The 14,725-nt window shown below is 36.3% G+C and overlaps 1 protein-coding gene across 2 annotated transcripts in view; it reads right to left on the reverse strand.

The window, feature by feature from the left end:
- Nucleotides 1-14,725, reverse strand: part of LOC107754561 (double C2-like domain-containing protein alpha) — a 44,120-nt gene that overhangs the window by 22,532 nt on the left and 6,863 nt on the right. The window contains exons 1-6 of one of the 2 annotated variants that reach the window (XM_016571046.1): nt 12,472-12,579; nt 4,903-5,222; nt 3,556-3,635; nt 3,293-3,367; nt 1,550-1,659; nt 570-696 (exon numbers count right to left, since the gene is read on the reverse strand). In XM_016571046.1, the coding sequence (XP_016426532.1) occupies nt 570-696; nt 1,550-1,659; nt 3,293-3,367; nt 3,556-3,635; nt 4,903-5,218 (708 nt within the window). In that variant the 5' untranslated portion in view covers nt 5,219-5,222; nt 12,472-12,579. Of the gene's footprint in view, nt 1-569; nt 697-1,549; nt 1,660-3,292; nt 3,368-3,555; nt 3,636-4,902; nt 5,223-12,471; nt 12,580-14,725 lie in introns of those variants that run through there. The other variant, XM_016571055.1, reaches the window with a different exon arrangement.

Here is a 14,725-nt window from a genome sequence, read left to right on the forward strand (position 1 = left end):
TCTGTCTGTCTGTCTCTGTCTATCTGTCTGTCTGTCTGTCTCTGTGTGTGTGTGTCTGTCTGTCTGTCTGTTTATCTATCTATCTATCTATCTGTCTGTTTATCTATCTATCTATCTGTCTGTCTGTCTATCTATCTATCTGTCTGTCTGTCTGTCTGTCTGTCTCTGTCTATATATCTGTCTGTCTATCTGTCTGTCTGTCTCTGTTTATCCATCCATCTATCTATCTATCTATCTATCTGTCTGTCTGTCTATCTATCTATCTATCTATCTATCTATCTGTCTGTCTGTCTGTCTGTCTGTCTCTATCTATCTATCTGTCTGTCTGTCTGTCTGTCTGTCTCTATCTATCTATCTATCTATCTATCTATCTGTCTGTCTGTCTGTCTGTCTGTCTGTCTCTGTGCGTCTGTCTGTCTGACTATCTATCTACAGCATTAACTGGTGAAGATTAGCTAGAACAAGCTTATATTAATTACATTCAGATCAGTCGTTGATCACAATGTTGCATTAACGTCAGGTACTCTTCTCACAGACTCAAAAAGAAACAGTAGGTATGTGTGTCTTACAGGTGGTGGATGTTCTAAACAGATGTAGAAACGTTTCGTCTGGTCTGGTTTCACACGTCGCAGGGCCACACGAGACTCTCCAATAAACTCATTGTGAGTCAGTTTATCCTCATCGCACACCGATAACCTGAGAAAAACAACAACAACAACAACATAAAAAAGAAAGCGAGAGAGTTATTCAATTATACTGGAAGGAGGGCAAAGATAAACATGAAAGTTGTAAATGTAGTATGGGCGAAAGTGATAAAAAGGCAATAAAAATATCTTCCGCAGAGCAGCAATAGCTGAAAATGGCTCAGACAGAAATGTATATTTATGAATGGGATTAGGATGATATTTCTGGCTCTGACAGTTTGGTCGGAAGTAAGCGCCTGCTCTTTTTTTTTCAAAGGTTTGCTTGCGTGTTTGCGGAATCGACTCCCTTCTCTGCTCCTGAACTCTCCCTTGGAGATAAACGGCTAAATTACTTTTCTCTGACTACTGTCACCCCGCCATTGAAAAAGAGGGCAAGTTTGAAAATACCAGCAGTCCTAGTCCCAGGTTGCCAGGGGATACTGTTCATTTATATCATGAGCACACAGGTAATTTTCTGTGGATAATCGCAGGATAAAGCCGAGTGCTACAGCAGTCACTCCTCCTCTGGCGAGGTTCCTTGGAGATGATGGGGCTGAAGAGTGCCTTTCAGCACTGCAAAAATATTTAGCCTAAATATGTGCCGACTTTCCAAGGCGCGCACAACAGTAAATGTACCCAGAAACTTGATCATTCCTGAAGGTTCATAAGCGACAGGAAGTTCTGCTAAGCAGGCACACTTTCTGTCACACACCTACACACCTACTGTCGAAGCAAGATATGCAGGCTACTCTCAAATAACTGCTCTCCGAGAGGAGAATTTTAAAGAAATATCCAGAATAGAATCACAGCCCACTTGGAGTCACCCATAAAGAGATATTCAAGAATGCACAGATGTCTTCACTAACCTCAGAGTCTTCCTGAGCATGTCCTCCTCTGTGATGCCAATGTAAGTGAGAGTCTCATTCCAAACAGGATTTAGAGAATTACGTACAGTTTTGGTTTTCAGTTTATTAGCCTGTGGGTATAAAACACTTTGAATAAATGAATAAATAAAGAGTGAAGATTATATCTTAATATCTTAATCCTCTAATATTCACACACACACACACACACACACACACACACACACACACACACACACACACACACACTATATATGCACACACACACACTAAATATGGGGTCAATAGGATTTAGAATTTTTTTATCATATTTTTAATTCAGTAAGGACGCATTAAATTGATCAAAAGTAAAGAAATTAATAATTAAATAAACGCTGTTCTTTCAAATAACGGTGTTCTATTCATCAAATCATGAAAAAAAAAATTATAATGGTCAGTGTTGGGGGTACACGCATTACAAGTAACGCGAGTTACGTAATCATATTACTTTTTTCAAGTAACTAGTAAAGTAACGCATTACTTTTTCATTTACAAGAGAATATCGGAGTTACTTTTTCAAATAAGTAACGCAAGTTACATTTTTTTTTTTGCAATGTATTAATTGACAGCTCTCCTGTCCCCATGTTGAGAGAAATCAGATGTTACTGTAGTTCTAAAATAAATATGAATATGCATTAATTCATCTCACTAACACACAAATATAACTTTTTTATTTTAAAAACAAACAAGCAAGCCCTGTCCAGATTTTAAAAGTAACGCAAAAGTAACGTAACGCATTACTTTCCATAAAAAGTAACTAAGTACTGTAATTAGTTACTTTTTTATGGAGTAACGCAATATTGTAATGCATTACTTTTAAAAGTAACTTTCCCCAACACTGATAATGGTTTAATAAAAATATTAAGGTATGAATCAACATTCATAATGAAAAATATTTCTTTAGCACTAAATCAGAATATCAGGATTATTTCTGAAGGATCATGTGACACTAAATCAAATAAATGCAGCCTTGTTGAGCATAAGAGACTTCTTTCAAACACAGTTAAAAATCTTACTAGCCCCAAACTTTTGAATGGTAGTATATATATATATAAATGCTATAAAAACTTTTGAGCAGTAGTTGTTTCTGAAATAAAAGTAGTAGATATTTCAGAGTTACTTAGCATGTAATCACATTGTCATGTTTCTTCATTTTGATTATATTTTCATAAACAAAAACTTAATATGATTTAATATGATTTCCAAAAATATTTGGAAATTCCCCTCTAATTTATGTTTTTGGCTAGACTCCTTAATGCCACTGAAGGCAATTTTTGGGACAGTTTGGGGAGCATGCTTTTCTGTTCCAGCATGATAATACTGTGCACAAAGCAAGATCTATAATGAAATGGTGTAGAAAAACGTGACAGGCACAAAGCCCAGACCCGGCTCCCAATGAACACTACTGGGATGAATTGGAACGCAGACTATCAGTCAGGCCCCATCACCCAACATCAATGCCTCTCTGATGCTCTTGTGTCTGAATGAGAGCAAATCCCAGCATCCCATCCCAAGATCATTTCTCTATTAATTCCCATAGTTTTGCGAGTAAATGTTCAACAAGCACATATAGTATGGGTTTGTTTTTTGGTCATCCATTTTTGGCCATATAAAGAGGACACTTACATAGAATTAGGTCATATAGGTCAAAGGTCATGTTTTGTTTTAGATTTGTAAATGTAATTGCTCCAAACAGGACTTGCCCACCTTACATGCTCCTGGTAGAAGATGAAGTTTGACATAAGGGTCTGCCAAGCCATTAAAATCCATGGGTTTCAGACCCTACACCAAAAAACAAACAATTTATTAGACAAAATCTGCTGAATAAAAAAATATAAAGAAACAACAGTATGGAGCTCTGTTGAAGCAAAACAAACTGCTAAAGGGTAAATCACCTGCAGGTTTTGGAGTGTGAGTCATGAATAGGTGTGAGTGTGTAGTGAACTGCAGAGGTGTGAGGCAGACGTTACCTTGGCTCTGATGATGGTACAGTGGAGTGAACTGGTTGCTCTCTCATACCTCAGTTCAAATTCTAATGTCCCCAGTGCAGCTACACAATAATAGGGATGATAGTATAAATGTTAATAATATCTATACCATAAAACCTGATAGAAAGCAGATTAAACAATCCATTATGCAGTACAATTATGAGGCATACATATCTGACAGATTGCAGCAAATTGCAATATTAAGCCTGTACAATTTATTTTGCCAATGCAAAGCATAGGCTTAACATTGCACAATTATTAGCATAATAATTCACATTTAATTTTTGCCAGGCAGTCTAAAGAAAAAAACAAGAGTTTAAATAAGATAATATGACAAACAAAATACCTTGCTATGTTCAAAAGCTATGTATTCCTTCAAGGCATATACCAGGTAGGATGTTCATTTGTGGACTGACATTACCGTATGGATAATATATTTAAAACAATAAAATACCTAATTATATTACATTCTACGCCTAACTTCTAAAATGTTTATATGACCTGTTCCATCGTTGTTTTGTCCTCAAAGCCATTTTGAGTTGTAGCTATGAACTACAAAAGGAAAGTCTCCACTTTCTATTCCAAACCTAACTTGTTTTTTTTTGTTTTGTTTTTTAGTACAAGGCCTCATAAGATTCCTTTTCAGGTATTTTTTGACAGGAGATTGCATTTTCTGACATAACTTGGAGATGTACTTAAACATACACTACAGATAACAGGTAAAATTATAATTTAAAATATAGTTTTATTGTAAATATAGTTATATAGTATATTTATGATTTTAAGATTTGTTTTTATCTAAGTCCTAAATAAGCAGCTATGGACATTGAATTACTTCCCTGATGTAAATGTACCGTCAGGAGACATACTGTATTATTTTGTTATCGTCTTTAGTTTCCACGGTTGATTTCCATGGCAATTACTTGAAAAATTATACATTAAAGTAATCCGTTACATCAAATTAAAGAGCGTCAAAATGCATTTATTGTTTAAATCTTATGTATATTGTATATTTCACCTTTTTATTTAATATGAATTAATGTTTTTTTAGAAGATGCTGCAGAGGGTGTCATCATATCACGTCTGTGTCCACTCTCTGCCACGTTACTCGACAGGCATCGCTAAAATGCATGGTCTCTCAAAACTCCCATTATGCACTCACATGCGACTCACTAGCTAAGAGGGCACAGTACAACTTATGTAACCTGATTATACTTTCATGATATACCTTACAGTTACAGTTGTGTATTGATGTGTGACTAAAGAGTGTCCCTCGGATGGTGTGTGTGATCCTGTAGGTAGTTAAGCACACAATATGTCATAACTTACTACTGTCATCGCTGTCTGAACTGCAGATGTCCACCGATGTCTCAATGCTGCTTGCTGCTGACAGAGTCCCACCCCCTCCTCTGGCCCCTGCCTGCAGAGGGGACAAGAGACTTGCGCTCGTTCCTCCAGAGGCCCCAACCCCCGGGCTGAGAGCCAGTGGAGAAGCAGGGTTAGGAGAGATAGGCTCAGCGGTCGGGGAGAGTCGAGGGAAATAGGCAGAGATCTGTCTAATTGGTCGTATGGGGCCAGGACAGACGTCTATGGCCATGTGTTCCTGGATGGAGATGGTGAGCTTTTTTCCCTTACGCACCGTCATAGAGCTAAAGCAGAGAAATAGAGTGTTATTTTGACACTTATTAGACGGTCGATAATCCAAAACGACTTCAAGTACACAGACAATTCCACCAGAGCCACCTGCGGTACAGGGATAGTTCACGCAAATATGATAATTCTGCCTTCATTTACTCACCTTCATGTCGTTCCAAACCTGTATGACTGATATTCTACAATGGAAGTCAGTGGGGTCCAAAACAACACTGGATCCCAGTGACTTTCATTGAATGGGCAAAAATAAAACAGATTTTAAAAAATAAATTAAAATTAATTGTGTTCTACAGAAGGAAGTCAGTCGTACAGGTTTGGCACGATATGACGGCGAGTAAATTAAATTACCTGTATATGTGCAAAGAACAATAACAAAGATGGCACGCAGCACACTGAGGCCACTGAAATCAACATTTACACCTTCATTTATAAGGTGATGTGCTACGGAAGCCAGCGAATTTGTGCACACACACAATAAGGGGGATGGTTTCCTACTATAGTTTTCCCTCAAGTTTTGCTTGTATGTAGCTGTCACCATAATACTTATGAGTTCTAACACCTCGCTGTATCTTCATTGACTACCCTCGCAGCTTTCTTCCATATTAACCAAGTGACCAAAGAACTACCGGTATGCAAAATCTTTGGCGTGACTCCAGTAAGCACAGAATTTGTTGTTTTTGAGACTGTTTACCAGCTAGTAGAGCCAGAAGACTCAACAATATGTTAAAAAAAAAATCAAACCTTGACAAAAAGTAGTCGTTGATCATATATCCAAATGCAAAACCTAATGAAAGTATATAATTATGTCTGAAAACACTTTTTTCAGCAAATAGGCATTGTGCAGCTCTGTTTGTATATAGGACTAAACAGGCATTTAGTGGTGAAACCGTGGTATTACATTTGATTTGATATACTTCTATCCACCCGATAGCACTAATCTGCCTCACTTCTTTGGATTTTAAATGCCTTGCTGAGTTTGCTCTATTTTTATATTATATAATTCATTAATTATATAAAATAATGTACATGTGTATTTTTTAAAATAATTTTACATATAAATAAATGGTGCATAATTTAGAGGTTAATATTGTTTACAAAAGAGTTGAAATGAAAATATGTGTACATTAGTTGCTGGTAGGACAGATTACTTTGCTAGATAAGGCCCTTATTTCTCAGCTGGGATCGTGTGGAGCCCTTTGAAGCTGCACTGAAACTGAAGCTGACCTTCAACCCGTTGATCCCCGTTGAAGTCCATTATATGGAGAAACATCCCGAAATGTTTTCCTCAAAAACCTTAATTTCTTTTTGCCTAAAGAAAGAAATACATGAACATCCTGGATGACATGGGGGTGAGTAAATTATCAGAATATTCTGGAAGTGAACTACTCCTTTAATCGTGAAACAGGAGTGAAGGGTTTTTTAATGCTGCTTTGAGCTCATTGTGACGTTTGTGACCAATTGTCATGGAAGCGTCAGGTCAAGTACTGCATTGATTATCTTTTCTCGAAATCGAAATAATTTAAACCTAAATTTACACATACACATTGCCCCATGAAAACCTCTACATGAACACCCTTGTTTTGTTTTTTTTTTCGTTTTTTTTGTTTTTTTACATTTTATTAAAAGTGCGTATTCTATTCCCATGGTCTGAACATAGCTTAAGTGCCTTGCTCAAGGTCACATGGTGATCGGCTCAGAGATTTACCTGTGAACTTGGTGTTAAAAGCCAAAATTCATAACCATCAAACTTCCCACACTTAATATAGTTCAACAGCAAATTCAAAGCAGTTTCACGGTAATAGATGTTCATGTAGATCACCCCAGCACAGCAGAAACTCACTATGCAGACTTGCATTCACAGAAATGTATTTAGTCCTACATTCTCCATTGTATGTAAAGACCACGGAGTTTGAACTAAAGATCTTTTCTTGAGAGATAAAGAAAATGTAACATAAAGGAGCTGCAGATATTTACTGGATCTAGAGACCTATGTTAGAAACCAGAACCAAAGGTCTCTTTGTTGAGCTCTACTTAAAAAGCGTTATACATTAAGCAGACACAAATAAACACAAGAATTACAACCTTGTTGCAGAGTGGAACTGCAAACTACAGCACAAGAGTAATAGGCTAGAGGCTGTGAGCATGAGTAGGTACAAAGCAGTGAGGAAAGAGTGCGGTTGGAGGTTCAGAGTTGGAGGAGAGTGGGCGTTTGGATGCTGCGGCTTAAGAAGTTTGTGCTGAGCTCTAGCTTTAAGAACTCGCCATCTAAGCCCTGCTCTGATTTATTTAGAAGTCGTGAGCAAAAATCTATGCTTGAAGCCAGAAGCAGTGCTTGGCCGATTTCCTCTTCCCTGCAGGCTTCCTCAGTCTTATTCAATGTAAATTGGAACCGCTGTTAAGCCTTTATGGTTTCCTTTCTAAATGAAAGACCTTGTTCCAGAGACTTGTCCTCTAGACAGCCTTGTTTGTTGTTGTTTGTTTTGACAGACTGTCAGCTATGCATTTGATCTGAAATACCTCTAGACTGAGATGAATTGACCTGGCTTGTCAAAACTGTTTCGGAGATGCCGGACAGCACACTTTCAATTCCAACCTCCTCTTCCCGCCCCTCAACGTGAGCCGAGCTGCAAAACAGTGCGGCAGTTAAGGTTTGTCAACTTCACTAAACGCTTGGCTTAAAGCACCACTGAGAACCACAAATGGAGCAGCTTCACAAAGTAGACCACAAAACATTAGTTTTAAGAGTTACTGAGCTAGAACGAGGAGAGGATGGGAAATGGGTTTAGAGAAAATGAGTGTGTGATTTGATAAGATACAGAGAGAATGCACTTATGACTTATTCGTGGTTCTAGCCAAAACGTCTTGTTTCTGAGGGCACATTCCATATGCAAATAAAGCTCCCCTGAGAATGTTTCAGGGCGTTTGCAGCTAATCCCAGCAGAAATAATGAAGAATTTCAATCAGGGAGGATAATTTTGGACTGTGGTGCTACCATGGAACAGTCAGCACCATTGTTAAGGTATGACAACCTGGAACTTCGTCTTGGTCCCTGTGATAGGTCCCCAATTGAATGGGAATTTTGATGCCATGAACCCCCAGTTTTGATGGTCTCCTTGAGAGGAAACCCTTCTTAAAAAGGCAAGTGCAGATATATATTATCATGTCTAGTACATTTATCTATCATATTTTAATAATAATATTACCATTAATATTTCCGTTTTTAAATGTAGTTATTATACACTACTATTCAAAAGTTTAAGGGTAAGATATATATATATATATATATATAAAAAAGAAATTGGGTGCTTTTATTCAGCAAGGAGTCCAATGTTGTTTGGGTCACACTGACTTTAAAATTACCTTCTTTTTTGATTTTTAGAAAATGTATATTTAATATAAGTGTATAATTAATACTTGATTAAATTGATTAGAAGCAACAGTAAACAAATAATTTCTATTTCAAATAAATTCTGTTCTAACTTTCTAGTCATCAAAGAATCCTGAAAAAAAATGTATTATGGTTTCCACAAAAATATCAAGCAGCTGTTTTGAACATTGATAATAATAAGAAAGTATCATAAAGACAGGAGTAATGGCTGCTGAACATTCAGCTTTGCATCACAGGAATAAATTGCATTTTAAAATATATTAAAATAGAAAATGGTTATTTTAAATTGTAGTAATATTTCACAATACTACTGAAATATTCACTTTGTTGAGCATAAGAGACATGAAAAAAAAAGATTTGAATGGTTTTGTAAATAAAACATGAATATTTTTATATGAATATTTTAATAATACACAGTGTTTAACAGTATTTTAGTTTATTTTTATTTTCATCATTTTTTGTCCAAAAAACATGGAACATTTAGACAGAGTGGGAGAGAGGATCAGAGAGACATTCATAGCCGCAGTTTCAAGAGAAGGAAGAATGCATGAATGGGACACATACTCATACATAGCTGACCTTTAAGGTAATTCTGGCCCATCATTACATGCCATTGCACTGATTTCTACTTGTCAATCCATCAGGGTGTCCACTGTTTTGACAGGCATCATGGCTGTCGACACGGTGGTGGCAGGTAAGTTGTCATAATGGCATTGGTGCAGCGCGGCTAATGAGATCATGACACATGGACGCTAACAAGATTAGCGTTTAGCACAGTACCTCACGCCAAGCAGAATTTTTTTTTTTTCAGCCTTCAAATCAAATCTCTTCCCACCACCTGCTGTACATAATAATATGTGTCCATGATGGTTTATGAAGCCGGTTTGTTTAATTATTTATTTAAACATTTTCAATGATTTGCAATTCACTGGCGAGGACTGAAATCTAAGGATTGTTTTTTAGCCCTCAGACTGAGGGAAATGTCAATTTGCATCTAAAATCATTATATGACAAAACAAGGTTTCGGAAGAAATGATACGTGCGCACTCGAACAAATCTGAATAATAATCTAATTCTTATCAACTGAATGTGATTGTATCTTATATTTTTTCATCTTCAGAGGTAACTGTGTGGGCTCATTTCAATTCAAAAGTGATTTTATGTCTTTCAGAAACTACAGAGCCAGCGGCGAATTAGAATGTAATCTAATTTACATAGACTTTATGTGTGCTTCTCTAGGCAGGCAACTATAGACCTCATTCCTAGCACAATCTTTTGAGAAATCTAGTCTTTAAGCAGTGTTTTAACAAACCAAATAGCTAGTGAAGTCAATAGTTAACTCTCATGTTATCACTGTTGCTTTTATGTCATCAATAAAAACAAATACAAACTTGCAATAAGTTGCATGCACAACACTGTCGTGGCAGCACGCAGATTCTCTTGCCTACTGCTTGCATTATGAACTGTACGCATTGCGCAGTAGCCCGCTAACTCTGTGAGTGCAGTCACAAAATGAATGAATGTCAGCGCTTGAGATTGGATCACAGCAAGACATGAAGAGGCTGTTGAGAAGACGCCTCGGAGTGGGGGGTGGGATGTGGGAGTGAGAGGAAGTAATGAAGAGAGATATTCCAGTACTGTAAATTACTGACATGTTTGGCAGTGTGTTGTCACAGTACATTATGACACTGTTGGCACTTGTAGCCAAACTCACATCATGAAACACAATGGCGAGATGGGATTTGGACTGCTGACAACATGCTCGCTAGCTGATCAAATTAACTAGCTGACTAAGCTGCGCAATACTTTAATTGTGTAACTGACACATGTATCTGGTTATACAGACCTGTTTCGCTCTCATTTACTCTTTTGTATCAGTCTTTAAAATTCTTGTGGGGTTCTCTGCTGCTTCTGCCTGGAGGCTAAATCTACGCATGTTGATCTCCCACCCTCTCTCTCTCTCTCTGTCTATTTATCTATCTGTCTAACTATCTATCTGTCTCTCTGTCCATCCATCCATCCATCTTTATAAAAAGTAGTCCTTTTCTTGATGTGTATCTTTGTCTAGTGACACTTTGGATCAGGGAACACATATGAACTATTAACCAACTGTTTTCCTCGCTCTCATTCTTTTGTATCAGTCTTTAAAATTCTTGTGGGGTTCTCTGCTGCAATCTACGCATGTTGATCTCCCACCCTCTCTCTCTCTCTCCGTCTATTTATCTCTCTGTCTATCTATCTATCTGTCTCTCTGTCCATCCATCCATCCATCTTTATAAAAAGTAGTCCTTTTCTTGATGTGTATCTTTGTCTAGTGACACTTTGGATCAGGGAACACATATGAACTATTAACCAACTGTTTTCCCTCAATAAATCCCTAATTACTGATAATTAATAGAAAGTAAGGTAGTTCTTTGTAGTAGTTATGTTTGGGTATGGGGTGGAGTTAAAAGATCTAAAATATGATCATGCAGAATAAGGCATTAATATGTGTTTAAAACTAATAAACTGCCAATATGCAAATAATATGCATGCTAATGAGCAACTAGTAAATTCCTTAATCTAGTGTTACCATACACACGCACACATACATTAATATATATATATATATATATATATATATAATAAAAATAATATAATAATAAAATATAATAACAATAACAATATTCATAATAAAACTTAATAAATCAATAATTTAAAACTTTACATAATAAATAGATAAATACTAAGAATAAATCCTTTTGTTGATTAATTTTTATTATCAAAAATAACTAAACATTCTAAAATATGATTAATTTACTTCACTTTATAAATCAATCAATCTATCTATCATCTATATCTATCTATCTATCCATCCATCCATCCATCCATCCATCCATATCTCTGTAGATAAAATATAAAACTATCTAGATAAAAAATAATATAATAGATACAAAAATATAATAATACTCATCATCATCATCATTTAAAATCATTTAAATTTTTAAATAATAAATAGATAAATAGCAAGAATAAATTTTTTTATTATCAAAAATATCTAAACATCCTTAAAAATGATCAGTTTATTTTATACTCTTTACATCCATCCATCCATCTATCTATATCTGTCTGTCTGTCTGTCTGTCTGTCTCTAAACTCTCACTTGTGTCTCATCAGAAGTATCATGTTCTCTTTTATTCACACGAGATCAGTGGTCCTGATGAGAAGCACATCACCGTTTCACAGTCAGTCACTGTGTCACTCAGACACTGATGGATTACCAGAGTGAGCGTGAGAGAGAGAGCGGTTCGCATCACACGCTTTCCACAAGAGCTTCAAAAAAAGCAATGCATGCACAGTGTCTCATATCACAGTGTCACCAAGTGTCAGATTATTCACATATCTTCCTGCTGTGTGCCAGAATGAAGTAAATTCTCCCCATCCAAAGTTAAGATCATGCAAAAACTAAACAGCAAATGAGAGTTGAGGGGTGGAGGGGAGGTGAGAGAGAAACAGGAAGAGAGCGAAAAGGTTAATGTGCACGCATACATGAGTACATTAATACTTAACGCACAATGAGTGCAGGTTGTGGAGGCTCACGCACGCGGAGAAAAGGAGAGGTTAAGGGGACCGGCGGTAAACGGGCAGAGGGAACTTTATGTTAATTGCATTTCCAAATACTAGGAAGCACATTAACACAGCAAGAAGGGGTTAACAATGAATTGACTAATTACCGGAGAGACAGAAAGGGAGGGAGGGGTTTGCAAAGAGAGGGACAAACAAATAAAGCAATAAACAAGGAAATGCCGGGAGATTAAATTACAGAACAGGTACTAGGAAGTTACAGGCATAGATAAATAAGCAGGATTTTCTCTTACCTTTGATTGTGTGAGTGTGAAAGACTCCCTCATAAACAAGTGAATTCCAAAGCACAGGGGTCTGCACTAACAGGTGGTGCAAGAGAAAGAGATAGAGGAAGGGAAAGAGAGAGAAAAAAGAGGAGGGGGAGAGACAGAGAGGGAGAGAGAGTGAGGAGGAGGAGGACAAGAGCCAGAGAGGAGTGAGTGTGTAGCATAACATCAGAGAATCTATAGGATTACACATGCAGAAATGTGAAGAAGAGGAGGAGGATGAAGGATTTGGGAGAGAGGGAAGGAAGGATGGATGGATGGGAGGAGGAGAAGAGATTTGTTAGAATGCGCCATGGCAGGAGAAACGGTGGGATGGATGGAACAGGAAAGATGAAGTGTGTTTGGACTGAGCCACATGTGCTACAATTTCACTTGCACGATGGCTTATTCCATTTCCTGTGGGCATGTTTTCTGTTTGTTGTTGTAGTCTCTCTCTCTCTCTCGCTCTCTTTCTCCCTCTGTCATACTGTGCAGTGTGTTTGCGATATTATTTTAGTCTACATGCATTAATCTCTGCTGTCAACATTAATAAGCAGGGCTTTTTGACTGTATGAAGGATTAGAATTACCTTAAAGAGATAGTTCACCTAAAAAATTACAATTTTGTCATCATTTACTCACTCTTATGTCATTCCAAACCTGTATGGCTTTGTGGAAAAGATGTTTTTTGTTCATATAATGAAAGTCAATAGAGTGAAAAACAACACTGCACTGCAAGTCTTGTTTTATATTACAAATATCTAAAAATTCTTAAAGATACATTTACTTGAGAAGAAAAATTACATCATATTTATAAGTCTTGTTTTCTGAGAAAAAAAATCCACCAATGGGGTCAGAAAAATAAACTTACATTTTTCCTACACTGACAGTTTTTTTGTTTTGTTTTAAGCAAAAACTGTGAAAAATACGTTTGATACGTTTACTTATTTTGTAATTTATTTTCTTTATTTTTCTTAATTTTCTTTTTTTTTTATAAAGTAAATGCAAAAAAAAAACAAAAACGAATTACCGGAAAAAAAAACTGGCATCTGAGGTTACCAGAATAATTATGTGAAAATACAGTAAAAAATTTAAACATACTGCATTTATAGATTAACCTTTAAATGTTAGTTTAAATCTGTAATTCACAAAACAATCAAAAAATCCGCTGCTGCTTTTAACAGTTACTGACAATCACAATATCAACCACCATAATTATAAGATAACTTGTTCTTTTTTTACATACAAAAAACTAGTATATATAACAGTATTTTACTGTAAACTTGCAAGAGTAAAGGAAATTACCGTTAACTTGTTAACAGGTTTTTACCGTAGAATTTTTATAGTCTATTGCAGTTAAAATTACAATCGCTTGTACAGTGTGTCTTGATTCACAAAACAATCAAAAAATCCGCTGCTGCTTTTAACAGTTACTGTCTGACAATCACAATATCAACCACCATAATTATAAGATAACTTTTTTTACATACAAAAAACTAGTATATATAACAGTATTTTACTGTAAACTTGCAAGAGTAAAGGAAATTACCGTTAACTTGTTAACAGGTTTTTACCGTAGAATTTTTAGTCTATTGCAGTTAAAATTACAATCGCTTGTACAGTGTGTCTTGATTTTAGAATATTTAGATTTTTGAACTCGAAGAAAGATGCTCAAGTAAAGTAAAACATTTTTTTTTTGCAGTGTGGACCCTATTGACATTCATTGCATGGACAAAAAAAATCACTTTGTGGAGACATTTTTCAAAATATCTTCTTTTGTGTTCCACAGAAGACAGTCAGTCATACAGATTTGGAACGACACGAGGATGAGTAAATGATGACAGAATTTTCTTTTTAGATGAACCATCCCTAGATTCCCTAAGAGGACTCTAAGTCCTTTATACAGTCACTGATAAAGAAGCCCTGCTTATTAATGTTGACAGTGAAAATTAATGCATGTAGACTAAAATAATACTGCAAACACACTGCACAGCATGACAGAGAGGAAGATAGCGGGAACTATCCCTTTATCCCTATTTATAAGTACTGTTTCTATACAGTATAAGTGATTTGCATGTATTTCTGCATGCTAGTGTGTGTGTACGCGTGTTGTGTTTCTGTGGTCTTAGCTGCTGTCTGTGCTGCAGTGGTGTAAGGGTTCACAGTTACATGTGCCAAGGGCAGCATCTGTCTCTCTCCTTCCATATAATTTGCTCTAATGATGCCTAATGATACATGCGTGA

The sequence above is a fragment of the Sinocyclocheilus rhinocerous genome, unplaced genomic scaffold, assembly GCF_001515625.1.
Source record: "Sinocyclocheilus rhinocerous isolate Xijiao unplaced genomic scaffold, SAMN03320098_v1.1 scaffold1063, whole genome shotgun sequence".
NCBI lineage: Eukaryota > Metazoa > Chordata > Actinopteri > Cypriniformes > Cyprinidae > Sinocyclocheilus > Sinocyclocheilus rhinocerous.